The following is a 15,665-nucleotide window of genomic DNA, read 5'->3' as shown; positions in this document are numbered from 1 at the left end:
TTGGTTATCAGTGGGAGGAATAAAGCCATATTATTGGTATTAGTGGGAAGAATAGAGCTCCCTCATTGGAATCAGTGGGAGAATTGATGCCCCATTGTTGGTGTCCGTGGAAGGAATAGTGCCTTGCAGAACAGGTAAAGGCAAAAGAGAAGGGCCACATCTGGCCTGGGGGCCACAGTTTAGAGACCACTGCACTATGCCATACAGACTCTAATCTCTGGACATCTTTTCTTTTCTCTGAGCTCCATACAAGAAACTGCAGGGAAAATGAGAGTGCCACTGAAATAGTCTTTACTTCATTTAGCATGACCAAAGCGTTTCAGGGGCTCAGCGCTCCTCCTTCTTCAGACCTTTATTAGGTCATAAATCTGCCATAAAGTCATCTGCCATAAAGTACAGCCATGGCCAAAAGTTTTTGAGAATGACACAAATATTTATTTTTACGAAGCCTGCTGCTTCACTGTTTTTAGATCTTTTTGTCAGATGCTACTATGGTATACTGAAGTATAATTACAAGCATTTCATTCATGTCAAAGGCTTTTATTGACAATGACATGAAGTTTATGCAAAGAGTCAATATTTGCAGTGATGACCCTTCTTTTTCAAGACTTCTGCAATTTGTCCTGGCATGCTGTCAATCAACTTCTGGGCCACATCTTGACTGATGCCCCCCCCCCCCCCCCTCCATTCTTGCATAATCAATCCTTGGAGTTTGCCAGAATTTTGGGGGTTTTTTGTTCACCGTCTCTTGAGGACTGACCACAAGATCTCAATGGGATTAAGATCCAGGGAGTTTCCTGGCCATGGACCCAATATTTAGATGTCTTGTTCCCCCCAAGCCACTTAGTTATCACTTTTTCCTTATTGCAAGGTGCTTCATCATGCTGGAAAAAGGCATTGTTCCTCACCAAACTGTTCTTGGATGGTTGGGAGAAATTGCTCTCGGGGGATGTTTTTGTACCATTCTAAATTCATAGCTGTGTTCTTAGGCAGAATTGTGAGGGAGCCCAACCAACCCCACACCTGAATGTTCTCAGGATGCTTTACTGTTGGCATGACACAGGACTCATGGTAGCACTCAACCTTTCTTCCCCGGACAAGGTTTTTTCCAAATGCCCCAAACAATCGGAAAGGGGATTCATCAGAGAAAATTACTTTACCCCAGTCCTCAGCAGTCCAATTCCTGTACCTTTTTCAGAATATCAGTATGTCCTTGATGTTTTTCCTGGAGAGTGGCTTCTTTGCTGCCCTTCTTGACAACGGACCATCCTCCAAAAGTCTTCTCCTCACTGTGTGTGCCGATGTCCTCACATGCCTGCTGCCATTCCTGAGCAAGCTCTACACTGGTGGTGCCACCGATCCCACAGCTGAATCAACTGTAGGAGACGACCCTGACGCTTGCTGGACTTTCTTGGGCTCCCTGAAGCCTTTTTCGCAAATGTAGTGGAAGTGTTTTTTATGGAAGTAAGTTCATTTTCATGGCAAAGAGGGACTTTGCAATTAATTGCAATTCATCTGATCGCTCTTCCTAACATTCGGGAGTACAGGCGGTCCCCCAGTTACAAACATCTGACTTACAAATGGTTCCTACTTACAAAACAGAGGGAGACAAGAGGAGGTGGGAGGAAATCTACCCCTAGGAAGGAAAATACACTCCTGTAAGCCCTTGTACACGCGGTCGGAGAATCCGTCGGAATGTGTCCTATCGGACCGTGTTGTCGGATAATCCGACTGTGTGCGGTATGCATCGGACTGTTTCCGTCGGAATATCCGTTGGACCCAATTTTCCAACTTGTTGGAAATATTTTCCGACAAACTGGTCCAATCGGACATACTCGGATCATGTGTAGGGTATTTTGATCGGACAAAGTGCCACGCATGCTCAGATCAAATTCCTACACCAAAGCTATTGGCTACTAGCCTGAATGTAGTCCTGTCGTAACGAAATAACGTCATCACGTTCGGAACGATCGGATTTTCTGTCAACTTGGTCCGACTGTGTGTATGCAACAGTTTCGGACACAATCCGTCGGACAAAATCCGTCGGACAAAATCCAACGGATTTGGTTGGCAGAATGTCCGACCGTGTGTACAAGGGCTAAGAGTTATTATGGGAAAAAGGTGTCTCCACTGATGCTTTATCATCAAGACTCGTTTCCACAACAACCCAAAATTTTCAAAATCGAATTATCATTGGGACAGAGAGTGACATTTTCTGAACGGGGCACAGACAGCAAAACAAACATTACATGGGTGTTAACCCTTCCCTATGTCATCCAAAAAGCTTAAAAATTGTATTTTTGGCTGGAGCTACACTACAGGTCTGACTTACAAACAGATTCATAAAAACCGAGGCAGGAGACTTTGTGAAAATGTATATTTGGTGTCATTCTCAAAACTTTTGGCCATGGCTGTAAATGGAGAGAAAACCTCTAAAATACAAAAACGATAAAATTCTGCTTATTTGGGATGCCCGTCGGGCAATACAGTGACTGGCATCCCAAATAAGCAGAATTACTGTATATCCTTTACTTTGTAACCTATTGTCCAGTCTTCTCAGATAAATGGCTCCTTGAAGCCCTTGAAGCACATTGGTTATTTTGGTGTGTCCATTTATCATGCTAATTAAAGATTTCCTGGACCCCCAAAAAAGAAGTTAGCCCCCCCCCCCAAAAAAAAAAGAATTGTAGGAAATGTATTATTTTTTTCTTTTCTATTTTTATTTACGTTTTCATTATTAGCCTGATACCCCACTGCCATTCCGGTCTAGGCCAGAATGAAGTGTACTCGGTCCTACAGCCTCCTGGGATACTTAAGTCACATCCCCAAGATGGCTGCAAATTGAGCGGCTGGGGACGAGAGGGGGGGGGGGGGAGGGTGCGGTCTAGAGGGTGGTCTGAAGGTGGTCCAGTGCATCATCAGAGCTGGCTGCCTGCATCCAGAAGAGGCAGCTATCTAAAGAGAGCCAAGATGGCGGCACCTGTATAGTGCATCGCAGCAGGTCAACACTGGATTCACTGTACAGGTCAATATGTGCTTTGAAGAGCTCTTCAGCACTGTAGGTAAGAGGGGAAAAAGAGGGAGCGGAGTACCGCTTTAAAGAAAGTGTTACAATTGCCAACAAAAACATCAAAAGCAATGTTCCAGCAAAAGAAGACTGAATACTAACTTCTCCAGTGGGCCACAAGTCCGAGACCTTGCAAGTCTTCGGCAAAGACTTCAAAATTGGACACTCCCGGACAGGGCTGGGCCAAGGAGTGGGCCGAAGAGACAGAAGCCTTGAGAGCTTCAGCAAGAGGAGGAACAAAGAGGCAGACCTGAAACCTATGCTGATGAAGTAGTTCACAACTCATGAGCAAGAGGTGCCCTTTTGGCCTTTGCCTTCATCTTGGGTGCCAAAAGACCTTGTCCTGGCACTGCCTCCAGGGATGTTGCATCCCCTGCCATGCTGTAGTTTCTTCCTTCTACCCCTATGTCAGTACAGGGCACAGCAAGTCAGAAGCAACCAATGAGCACAGTGGGAATTAGGTATCTCACCCTCCTGGAGGTGTGTGCCAGAAGATTCCACCAGAGGCTTTAGCAATTTAAGACAGCAAAGTTCAAGTGTTTTCTATAAAAAAAAAAAAAAAAAAAACAATGCTTAAAGTGGAGGTCCACCCTAAAGTGGACCTTCCGCTCATCGGAACCCTCCCCCCCTCTGGCGCCACAATTGGCACCTTTCAGGGGGGAGGGGGGTGCAGATACCTGTACAGTACAGGTATCTGCACCCACTTCCGGGATAGCTCTCTGCGGAAAGGGGCGTAGATTACGCCCCTTTCTGCAAGTGCCCGCCCCTTTCGCAAGTGCCCCGCTGCCTGCTGGGAAACACACAGATCCCAGAGGCAGCGGGGACCGTCCTTATTGCGCAGCGCGACTCGCGCATGCGCAGTAGGGAACCGGGAAATGAAGCCGAAAGGCTCCACTTCCTGATTCCCATACCCAAGATGGCAGCGGCAGCACCCGAGAGACGATCGAGAGATCGGCTTCGGGTGCCGACATCGCGGGCGCGCTGGACAGGTAAGTGTCACTATTTTAAAAGTCAGCAGCTGCAGTATTTGTAGCTGCTGGCTTTTTAAAAAAAAAAAAAAAAACGCGGAGTCCCGGCGGACTCCCGCTTTAAAGTAGAACTATAGACAAAACTTTGTTTTCTTCATTTGGGATAGAGTAAGGGAGGGTTACAATCCCTCTTGTTTTTTTTTTTGCCATTTGTACCCCATTGGAGACATTTACCTTCACTTCCTGTCCCATAGCCAAACAGGAAGTGAGAGGAAATCCCTGCATCTCAAAAAAAAAATAAAAAATGAAGGGAATCTCTTCGGGACCCCCAGGTCACCACAACTAGTGTCCCCATTGGAATATCTTCCCTTTATTACTTTTCTAGGGACAACCCACAACTTGGGACTTTCTTTTACCTTCACTTGATAATGGTAAACATGACAAATACAGAGAGAGAATCTCCCTAACGGGGGCACAGCAATAAAATCTGACAGGGGTTCTAATACATCTCCACTCCATCCAAAACTTAAAAAAAAAAAAAAAGTTTTGCCTTTAGTTATACTTTTTTTGGGAGCTGGTATATTAGAGCAGGTCAAAGAATATCATGCAACCAATCACATTTTTATTTTATTGGAGTCAGAATAGTAGGAATGATGTCTGATTGGACGCTTGGGGTTACTGTACTTACACACTGATCTGTGCCATGCTACATACGCCCACGGAAACTGTTACTTTATTTTGCTCATTGATCTGTGCCATACTTAATATGATCTGTTACATACTATGTATCCTCAAGAAAATGGTCTCCACACTTTGCACATTGATCTGTGCCATGCTACATACGCCCAGGAAAACTGTTACTGCACTTTACACATTGATCTGTGCCATACTACATACGCCCAAGGAAACTGGTACTGCACTTTGCACATTGATCTGTGCCATACTACATACCCCCAGGAAAACTGTTACTGCACTTTACACATTGATCTGTGCCATACTACATACGCCCAAGGAAACTGTTGCTGCACTTTGCACATTGATCTGTGCCATACTACATACGCCCAGGAAAACTGTTACTGCACTTTACACATTGATCTGTGCCATACTACATACGCCCAGGAAAACTGTTACTGCACTTTGCACATTGATCTGTGCCATACTACATATGCCCAAGGAAACTGTTACTGCACTTTGCACATTGATCTGTGCCATACTACATATGCCCAAGGAAACTGTTACTGCACTTTGCACATTGATCTGTGCCATACTACATATGCCCAGGAAAACTGTTACTGCACTTTACACATTGATCTGTGCCATACTACATACGCCCAGGAAAACTGTTACTGCACTTTACGCATTGATCTGTGCCATACTACATATGCCCAGGAAAACTGTTACTGCACTTTACGCATTGATCTGTGCCATACTACATATGCCCAGGAAAACTGTTACTGCACTTTACGCATTGATCTGTGCCATACTACATATGCCCAGGAAAACTGTTACTGCACTTTATGCATTGATCTGTGCCATACTACATATGCCCAGGAAAACTGTTACTGCACTTTGCACAGTGATCTGTGCCATACTACATACACCCAAGGAAACTGTTGCTGCACTTTGCACATTGATCTGTGCCATACTACATACGCCCAGGAAAACTGTTACTGCACTTTACGCATTGATCTGTGCCATACTACATATGCCCAGGAAAACTGTTACTGCACTTTGCACAGTGATCTGTGCCATACTACATACGCCCAAGGAAACTGTTGCTGCACTTTGCACATTGATCTGTGCCATACTACATATGCCCAGGAAAACTGTTACTGCACTTTACACATTGATCCGTGCCATACTACATATGCCCAAGGAAACTGTTATTGCACTTTACACATTGATCTGTGACATACTACATATGCCCAAGGAAACTGTTATTGCACTTTACACATTGATCTGTGCCATACTACATATGCCCAAGGAAACTGTTATTGCACTTTACACATTGATCTGTGACATACTACATATGCCCAGGAAAACTGTTACTGCAATTTGCACATTGATCCGTGCCATACTACATACAAACAACCAAATGGTTACAACACTTTGCACATTGCCACACTATGTATACCCAGGAAAACTGTTACTGCACTTTGCACATTGATCTATGCCGTAGTAAATACACCCAAGTCAATTTCACAGCAGAAAGCAGAATCTTAATTGGTTGTTATTGTGTTACTTACAGAAGGTGAAGTTACGTCAGGCGGAGTGGACATGTCCCCAAAAAGTGCTAATTGAGTAACAGCCTAAGAGAAAACAGAGAGCGATAAGAGAGAGAGAAAACATTACTGATTTCTTATGGACAGATGGCACGGCAGGCAATGCTGGTCACAGATAATGATAGACAGTTGTGCATTCTTTCAGTAACCACACGCCAGACATTGAAAGGCCCTACAGAGCTTTGACAAAAGGTTAAAGTGCCGTTTCGAGTCAATATATTGCAGCCTAACAAAGAGGACCTGTCACATTGAAGAGTGCAAGCCACGCAAAACCAATGGCTGTAAACACAAGGGGCAGACATTAGGCAGGAATCTTCTCCCCGTGTCAGGCAGGAGAGGAGCGGAGAGGCTGAAGAGAAGCTTATTAGGATCTCAGGCCTAGAGCCGCGCCAACTGTTCTGAACAGAAGAGGGCGCTCCAAGATATGTGGCAAATAAAATGTATTGGAAAAAATTGAGTCACACCTATTAAAGGTGAACTCCAGGCAAACAGCTGGTAGACATATAGTTAAAATACTAAAATTAAAATTAAATTGCATTTTTAAATATAAAATGTAATAATCATTTAAATATATATATATATTATATATTATATATATATATATATATATATATATATATATATATATATATATATATATATATATATATATATATATATATATATATATATATATATATATTAATAATTAAGAAAAAAAATTAAGTAGATTTTAAATCCAACCACCATGCCAGACTGCAGAAGCAAGTCAATGACCTCACTTTATGGTCACTAACCCCCCCTCCAGGCTGTGATTGGACAGAAATAAAGAGGTCTTCATTCTGTTCTTCCCCCAAAGCATGTTCACAGTAATAGACTGACAGCACTCTACAAAGCAACAAAGCTCTGATTGGCTCAAATGGAAGCCCTTCCCTCTATTAGGGTGACTCCTACCATTCACATTAGGTAAATTGTCTGTAATTCAGCTAGTTTGATTAAAAAAAAAAATTGAGAATATTTAACTGCAAATAAAACTCAATAGAACACTGAGTGCCTGAAGTTCAGATTTAATTCATTTAAGTCATTATAATATATATTATATTAGTCTAAGGGGCGTGTTTATAAAAAAATAATAATTGCATGGCTATTTGTCCAGTGAAACCACTGGTACATTTGTTCTAGGGCAAAATTAAACGTCGTTCTTCTATTTCCTCTAAAGGTTGAGAAAATAGCAAATTTTGGCCACTAGATGGCGCTGAGGAAATGAGTATAATCCTTTGCCCTATCTAGTGGCTATAATGCAGTATGCCCTATCTAGTGGCTATAATGCAGTATTTTCCCGAACCGCTCTTTTTTTTTATGGATGGATATTTTTCCGAATCGCTCTATTTTTTTTATGGATGGATATTTTCCCGAACCGCTCTATTTTTTTTATGGATGGATATCCATCCATAAAAAAAATAGAGCGGTTCGGGAAAATACTGCTTTATAGCCACTAGATAGGGCAAAGGATTATACTCATTTCCTCAGCGCCATCTAGTGGCCAAAATTTGGTATTTTTTCAATCTTCCCTATATTTATATGAATCAATAACATTAGACCTGCTGAGGAAATAGAAGGAGAACATTTGATTTTTTTCCTCATTTGCGAAAAACAAATATACCACCAGTGTCGTTGGATGATTACCTATGTGATTTTTTTTTTTTTACATCCCTAAGTTTCAGCAGCCTTTGAGCAAGCGCATGTATTTCTTTGAAAGTAAAGACATATTTATAAAGCAGTAAATGTAGCATTTCCCTACAAAAAAAAAAAAAAAAAAAAGCTCTTGAAGATTTTTAGATGACAGTAAGAATTAAAAAAAAATCACAACTTTCAGTAAAAAGAGTTGAAATATATCCAAAGCCCATTTTTTGGGGATTGTATAGGGCAGGGAATGGTTAAATCCCTGTTCGGTTTTTCTTTGTGCTGTCTTTGTCTCGTTGAGATTTCCCCTCACTTCCTGTCCTGGAGACACAACAGGAAGTGAGAGAAAACCTTTCCAATGTGAGGGGACACTACACTCGTAGACAGGTTGTCCCCACTGGAAGATCTTCCCTCTGTTCCCGTGACAACTTTACAAGTTTGAATTTCCCACCACTTCCTTTCACAGTGACAATGTCCACCAGGATGAATTGAGAGGCCTAATCTTCCCAAGGGGAGCAGAGACAGCCATAAAATTCTGGCAGGGGTTATAGCCCTTTCACCTCCCAAATAAAAATAGGCTTTGCATACACTTTTATAAAGCGCATTTTTTAAGCAGCGAAAAAGATTGACTTAATTTGATAGGATAAAAAAAATTCATTTTAAAAACTAAGGAAGCAAGGAAGAACGCAGCATAAAATGACTATATACTGTATATATATATATATATATATATATATATATATATATATATATATATATATATTAGTATCCAATGGTTGCCACTGCACACTTTTCAGAGATAAAAAATTAGACCAGTGCACAGCAAAGCCTGTAGTGCAAATAATCCAAAAAGAGAGAACGGCACTCACAGGTCTTGAAAGGTGAACACACAATGAAGGTTTTAATTTGACGTTTCAGCGAGGCACAAGCTCGTCTTCCTCAGGACTTAGTCCTGAAGAAGACGAGCTTGTGCCTCGTCGAAACATAAAAAAAAACCTTCATAGTGCTTTCACCTTTCAAGACTCGTGCGTGCCACTCTCTCTTTTTGGATTATATATATTTACATACAGTATATAGTATATATATTGTAGGAATTATATGAAAGTATCAACATGCACATACACAATCAGACACATGTGACCTATAGCATTCAACCAACTCCAGAGTACACTATATACCGAAGCTGGTGGGGATTTATTGCATATATATATTTACAAGAATATTTTGTAGCAAATTATTTCCACTATAGAATAATGGTGAGAGCTATGGCTGTCATCCTATAGATGCCAACCGTCCTGGATCTGCCGGGACAGTGCCGCATTTTGGACCTCTGTCCTGCTGATGCTGTGCCACCAAGTTCCTGCACATGAATAGCAACTCAAAAAGGCAATAAATGTTGGGATCAGGGTCACAAGTGGGTAACACATGCAGATTTAGAGGTGGGACCTGGACAGGACCAACCAGGAAAGTGGGTGTGGTGGGTAAACCCACAAGGGTGGGAATGAGGAAGGTTTATTTCAGTATATTTATGTCACAAATCAGCGTGTATAATGAAGTACTGTTTGCTTTGGCATATAAAGTATAGTATTGTACACATGAATGTGCAAAGTATAGTATCCATTTGCTTGGGTGTATGGAAATGGAAATAGAAAAACATGTTTGTAGTCCAAACAAAGGCAACAGCCAAAAAATATTGCACAGACTTGTTGCACATAATGTAAGTATTTTTGCTAGGCCTTGTCTCTCCCCCTTACATTGCAGCCCAGCAAAAGTGCTTACATGATTTTCAGCGAGTCTGTGCAATATTTCTGGCTGTTGCCTCTGTTTGGACTACAAACTAGTTTTTCCATTTTGACTTCCATACGCCCAAGCAAATGCTTTATGCACTTTGCACATTGATCTGTGCTATACTACACATCCCCAAATAAACTGTTACTGCACTTTGCACATTTATTTGTCACAACACCAACCCTATTTATGCTCCTAATCATGAACAGCAACTAAAAAAAACATTAAATGTGGGGATCAGAGTTACAAGTGTGTGGCACACTCACATTTAGAGGTGGGGCCTGAACGCAACCAACCAAAAAAGTGGGTGTGATGAGTAAACCAAATAGGGTAGAGATGAGGAAGATTTAATTGCGTGTATGTCAGAGGCAACAGCCAAAAATATTGCACAGACTCATCGCACATTGTGTAAGTATTTTTGCTAGGCCTTGTCTCTCCCCCTTACATTGCAGCCTAGCAAAAATGCTTAGATGCTGTGCAGAGAGTCTGTGCATTACTTCTGGCTGCTACCCCTATTTCTATTTACATTCCCATTACATGGAGGTAGGGCAAATAGTTGTTTACACATATAACACTTTTTGTTTTAAGTTTAGCTCACAAGGGCCCTTTATTTCTGGCAAGATCAACAGTTTTTTTATTTTACTTTATTAAAATAACAGCCACCACATGTAAGGATTGATAAACTGCAATATATTACATTTATTTCTTGGGTTCAGATATCCCTCTAAATTAGAACTCCAACCTTAAACTCTGCATTTTATTTTGGATAGAGTGGAGGAGAGTTGGAACCTTTGTTTTATATTGTAGCTATTGAATAGGTTTCCTTTCAGCGCGTCTTGAAAGTTGTACGATTTCCAGTGCGACTTTTGGTGCGACTTTCATCCAACGTTACATTCTCTGGACCAAAGTCGCATCAAAAGTTGCACTAAAGTAGCGTATGCATCTTTTTTAAAGTTGCTGCAACTTTAAATTCCCCCCGATTTAAAAAGGGCACCACTGAAAAGAATGGGCTGCGACTTGATATGCAACTTTGATAGCCAATGTCGCATGACAAGTCGCACACTCATCGGCCGTATGATGGTGGGAGTGGTCAGATCCCATCAATGGACAGGCCCATGACATTGCCCCACCTCCTGCCTGCTCCATGCAATCATGGCGATGATAGTAGAATGGGGCCCCCCCCTGCACTGGGAGGGTCAAATGCTCGTTTAGTCTGGGGTTGCATGGATAAGCTGTATTACTCACCATATGTCTGGCTCTGGCAGGCTCACGCTTTGAGCTGTGGGCTGGCCCTCCGTGTCATGGCGTGCAGTGCAGGGCTATTGACCCTGCATTGTACATGAGGAAGTGAACATGGGGCCATGGTCCAAAGCTGCTTAAAGAGGACACGGCAGGTGACCAGTCGCATGGATTGAGAAAGCCTGCCATAGCCAATAATAAGGCAAGTATTATACCTTACCCCTGCACCCCCAAACAAACATTTAACCTTTACAGTGTGCGTTTATACACATAGGAATAAAATATTGTTTTGATGTATTAGCCCTTGTACACACGGTCGGACATTCTGACAACCAAATCCGTTGGATTTTGTCCGACGGATTTTGTCCGAAACTGTTGCATACACACGGACGGACAAAGTTGTCGGACAATCCGATCGTTCAGAACGTGGTGACGTTATTTCGTTATGATGGGACTACGTTCAGGCTAGTAGCCAATAGCTTTGGTCTAGGAATTTGATCTGAGGATGCGTGGCACTTTGTCCGATCGGAATTCTCTACACACGATCGGAAAAAGTCAGATCGGATCATGTTGTCGGAAAATTTTAGAGCCCAGCTCTAAAACTTTGTTGGTCGGATATTCCGACGGAAACATCCGATGGAGCCCACACACGGTCGGATTATCCGACAACACGGTCTGATCGGACATTTTCCGTCGGAATATCTGACCGTGTGTACAAGGGCTTAGGCCCAAGCCGTTGAAGAAGTGAGTGTTATGTACACCCTGTTCAGGTGAGTACATAGCGAATGGTCATTTGACTGCTTTCCTTTTAAAAAACTCTGCAGTAAAAATGATATGAAGCGGGATCTCCTTTGATAATATTCTTTGTTACAAAGTAGGCGACTAAACAGAATAAATTATTCACAATGTACTTGACCTCAATTTAAGCGTTGTGTCTTATTTGGAATGTCCTATTTAAGGAAGCTTTAAAAAAGCGAAACATTCATAATGGCAGAGCGAGCCCGAGATTGAAATGCCGGGAGGAAGTCCAACCGAGCCCGACCTTTTCCTTCCACCCACTCCGTGTGCTTTATATCTAATTAAGGTTAAACAGGAAAATTTCAACAAAGTTTGATACATCTGTACAGAACTGAGGCAGAACCGAGTCTATAAAAAAAGGGCACCAAATATGTATATGTAGATATATATATATATATATATATATACACTGTATATCTTCTCTCTCTCTCTCTCTCTCTCTCTCTCTCTCTCTCTATATATATATATATATATATATATATAGTGCCTTGAAAAAGTATTCACACCCCTTGAAATTTTCCACATTTTGTCATGTTACAAGCAAAAATGTAAATGTATTTTATTGGGATTTTATGTGATAGAGTAGGGATAGGCAATTAGCGGACCTCCAGCTGTTGCAAAACTACAAGTCCCATCATGCCTCTGCCTCTGGGTGTCAGGCTTGTGGCTGTCAGAGTCTTGGTATGCCTCATGGGACTTGTAGTTCTGCAACAGCTGGAGGCCCGCTAATTGCATATCCCTGTACAGTGGCGTAATTAGAACCTTCAGGGCCCCGATGCAAGAAACCATGAAGGGCCCCCCTGAACCCCAGCCAGGGCCCTTCCCTCCGAGTCCGGCGGGGGAATTCCAAGGTGTGGTCACAGGTATGACCTTTGTGAGCCCTGTAGTTCCACCACTGGTATCAGTAGTTTTTATTTATAAATTTTTTTACATTTTTTAGGTGCCCCATTGGGGGACTGTCCCTAGGTAGGATGGGGTCCCCGTCCCCAGAAAAGATGAGGTCCTTTTCTCCAGGGCAGATGAAGTTACTGCCCCCAGGTGAGAAGGGGTCCCTGTCCCCAGGGGAGGTGGGGGTCCCTGTCCCCACGTGAGAAGAGGTCCCTGTCCCCAGGGGGATATGGAGGGGGTATGTAATAGTGTGTGCTAGCTGCCTATGCTGCTGCCGGCCATATGTAGAGGGGGCTGCATGGGCCCCCTGCATCACAGGGCCCAGTTGCGGTCGCGACTGCTGCACCCCCTATAGTTACGCCCCTGTCCCTGTAGATAGACCAAAACAAAGTGGCACATGATTGTGAAGTGGAAGGAAAATGATAAATGGTTTTCAATTTTTTTTTTCTAATAAATATGTGAAAAGTGTGGGGGGTACATTTGTATGGCGCCCCCCGGAGTCAATACTTTGTAGTACCGACTTTCACTGCAATTACAGCGGCAAGTCTTTTTGGGGATGTCCCTACCAGCTTTGCACATCTAGAGAGGGACATTTCTGCCCATTCTTCTTTTGCAAAATATCTCAAGCTCTGTCAGATTGGATGGAGAGCTTCCTGTGAACAGCAATTTTTAAGTCTTGTGTCAAGGGGTTAAGAGAACGGCTGGTAAGGACTCAGACTTTAGAAAAAAATGCATATATAAAAAAAAAAAAGTTTGGTCCTTTTCAGCATCTGGTACAGTGGGGGATAATAATTATTTCATCCCCTGCGGATGTTGTAAGTTTGCCCACTTACAAAGAAATGAAGGGTCTATAATTTTTATTATAGGTGTATTTTAAATGATAGAGACGGAACATCAACCACAAATCCAGGAAAAACACACAATACAAATGTTATAAATTAAGCCGCAGTTCAGTGAGTAAAATAAATATTTGATCCCCAAGCAAAACATGACTTAGTAGTTGGTGGAGAATCCCTTGTTGGCAAGCACAGAGGTCAGACGTTCCTTGTAGTTGGTGACCAGGTTTGCACATATCTCAGGAGGGATTTTGGTCCACTCTTCTTTACGGATCTTCAATAAATTCTTAAGGTTTTTTTGGCCCAAGTTTCAACTCCCTCCATAAGTTTTCTATAGGAAAAGTGCTTCTTCTTGAGCCACTCATTTGTTGCCTGGGCGATATGTTTTAGGTCATTGTCATGCTGGAAGATGCATCTACGACCCATCTTCTCTGTTCTGGCTAAGGGAAGAACGTTCTCATCCAAGATCTTACAATACATGGCCTCAGTGGCAAGTGGTGCTCCAGCCGGGGTAAACAAACAACCCATGGGTGCCGATGCAGAGCATTGACACACAGAAGATGGCAGCGAAGCGCACCCGGCCATCCCCAGGCCCCCCCTGCGGGTGGTACACCTATCCACAAATTCGACCCATTGTGCCCAGCGATGCGTTGGCGATGTGGGCTTGACATAGGCACGCTGTTCCATATTTTTTGGCACTGCCCTTTGATAAAACCCTTCTGGCTTGAGGTGATGCTACTACTTCAGAAATTGGTGGCCGTGACCCTCCCGCTCGACGCAATACTACCGACAATTACGGACGTTTCCAATGTTCCGTCGAATGCTGTTCGATGCATGCGTGGCAAATTACGGACATTTTTCTGAGGCTCTGTCTGGCCGCACATGCGCAGAACGTCAATTACAGACATTTCCGATGCTCCGTCGACTGCCGTTCGGCGCATGTGCGGCAAATTATGGACATTTTTTTAATTTTCCGTGGGCTCAGTCTGGCTACGCATGCACAGAACGTCAATTACGGACATTTCCGATGCTCCGTCGACTGCCGTTCGGCGCATGATCGGCAAATTACAGGCATTTTCCGAGGCTCCATCTGGCCGCACATGCGCAGAACGTCAATTACGGACATTTCCGATGCTCTGTCGACTGCTGCTTGCCGCATGCGTGGTAAATTACGGCCATTTTCGAAATTTTCTGAGGCTCCGTCTGGCCGCACATGCTCAGAACGACGATTACGGACTTTTCCGATGCTCCGTCGAATGCCGTTCGCCGCACGCGCGGCAAATTACGGACATTTTTGATATTTTCCATGGGCTCGGTCTGACCATGCATGCGCAGCGCGGCAGATGGTCTGCGCAGAACGGCAGAGGGTGGGTAGAACAACAATTACGGACGTTTTCCGATGTTCCGTCGAATGCCGTTCGGCTCACGCGCGGCAAATTACGGACATTTTTGACATTTTCCGTGGGCTCGGTCTGCCCGCGCATGCGCAGAATGGCAGATGGTCCACGCAGTGCCCTGTTCGGAAGTAGGAGTGGTTCTTAAGTTGGGGAGTTAAGTCGGGGACCCTGTATTTGGGGGGAAGTCGGGGACCCCCTGTACAATTAAAAAATAATAATAATAATAAAATACACCTATGACAAAGATGATAGACCCTTCATTTCTTGGTAAGTGGGCAAACTTTCAAAATCCGCAGGGGATCAAATAATTATTTCCCCCACAGTATACGTTACAGCACATGTGGCCTCCAAAACACCGTCCCATTCACTACCTCAAGCATGCTGGCAGGAGACGGGCTTTTCTAACCAGGCTGTGGCTGCTTTCTAAAGACTCGAGGACTTTGCACCTGCAATGTATTTATCCAATTTAAACTGAAAGTTCAAACCATCAAATAAGATTTTTTTTTATTACCTTTTCATTGATTAGTTCACAAATAACTCCTCAGGTTTTCTTCAGATTTAGACAGTAAATGGCTAATAATTTAAGTAAAATGATTTGATGGCATAAAGTGGACAATAGACGGGGAGGAGAGAAAAGTTATGGGATACAATGAAATTAGATGAAGGGAATGAGATTTCCATCGAATGAACACAAAACTATTTTTGTTACAGAACAGGAATTTATAGAAAGAAAAGAAATC

General features: G+C 42.9%; 1 protein-coding gene across 20 annotated transcripts in view; it reads right to left on the bottom strand.

Moving 5' to 3' along the window:
• DAB1 (DAB adaptor protein 1) overlaps positions 1 to 15,665 on the bottom strand; it is a 1,102,825-nt gene that overhangs the window by 67,897 nt on the left and 1,019,263 nt on the right. For all 20 annotated transcript variants that reach the window (XM_077450623.1, XM_077450620.1, XM_077450628.1 and 17 more), the window contains one exon: positions 6,282 to 6,344. In XM_077450623.1, the coding sequence (XP_077306749.1) occupies positions 6,282 to 6,344 (63 nt within the window). The remainder of the gene's footprint in view (positions 1 to 6,281; positions 6,345 to 15,665) is intronic.

This window comes from Lithobates pipiens, unplaced genomic scaffold (genome assembly GCF_037356315.1).
Source record: "Lithobates pipiens isolate NorthernLeopardFrog02 unplaced genomic scaffold, aLitPip1_a1.2 Scaffold_23, whole genome shotgun sequence".
Lineage (NCBI taxonomy): Eukaryota > Metazoa > Chordata > Amphibia > Anura > Ranidae > Lithobates > Lithobates pipiens.
The sequence above is the reverse complement of the archived record's forward strand: the minus strand, read 5'-3'. Positions and strand labels throughout refer to the sequence as shown.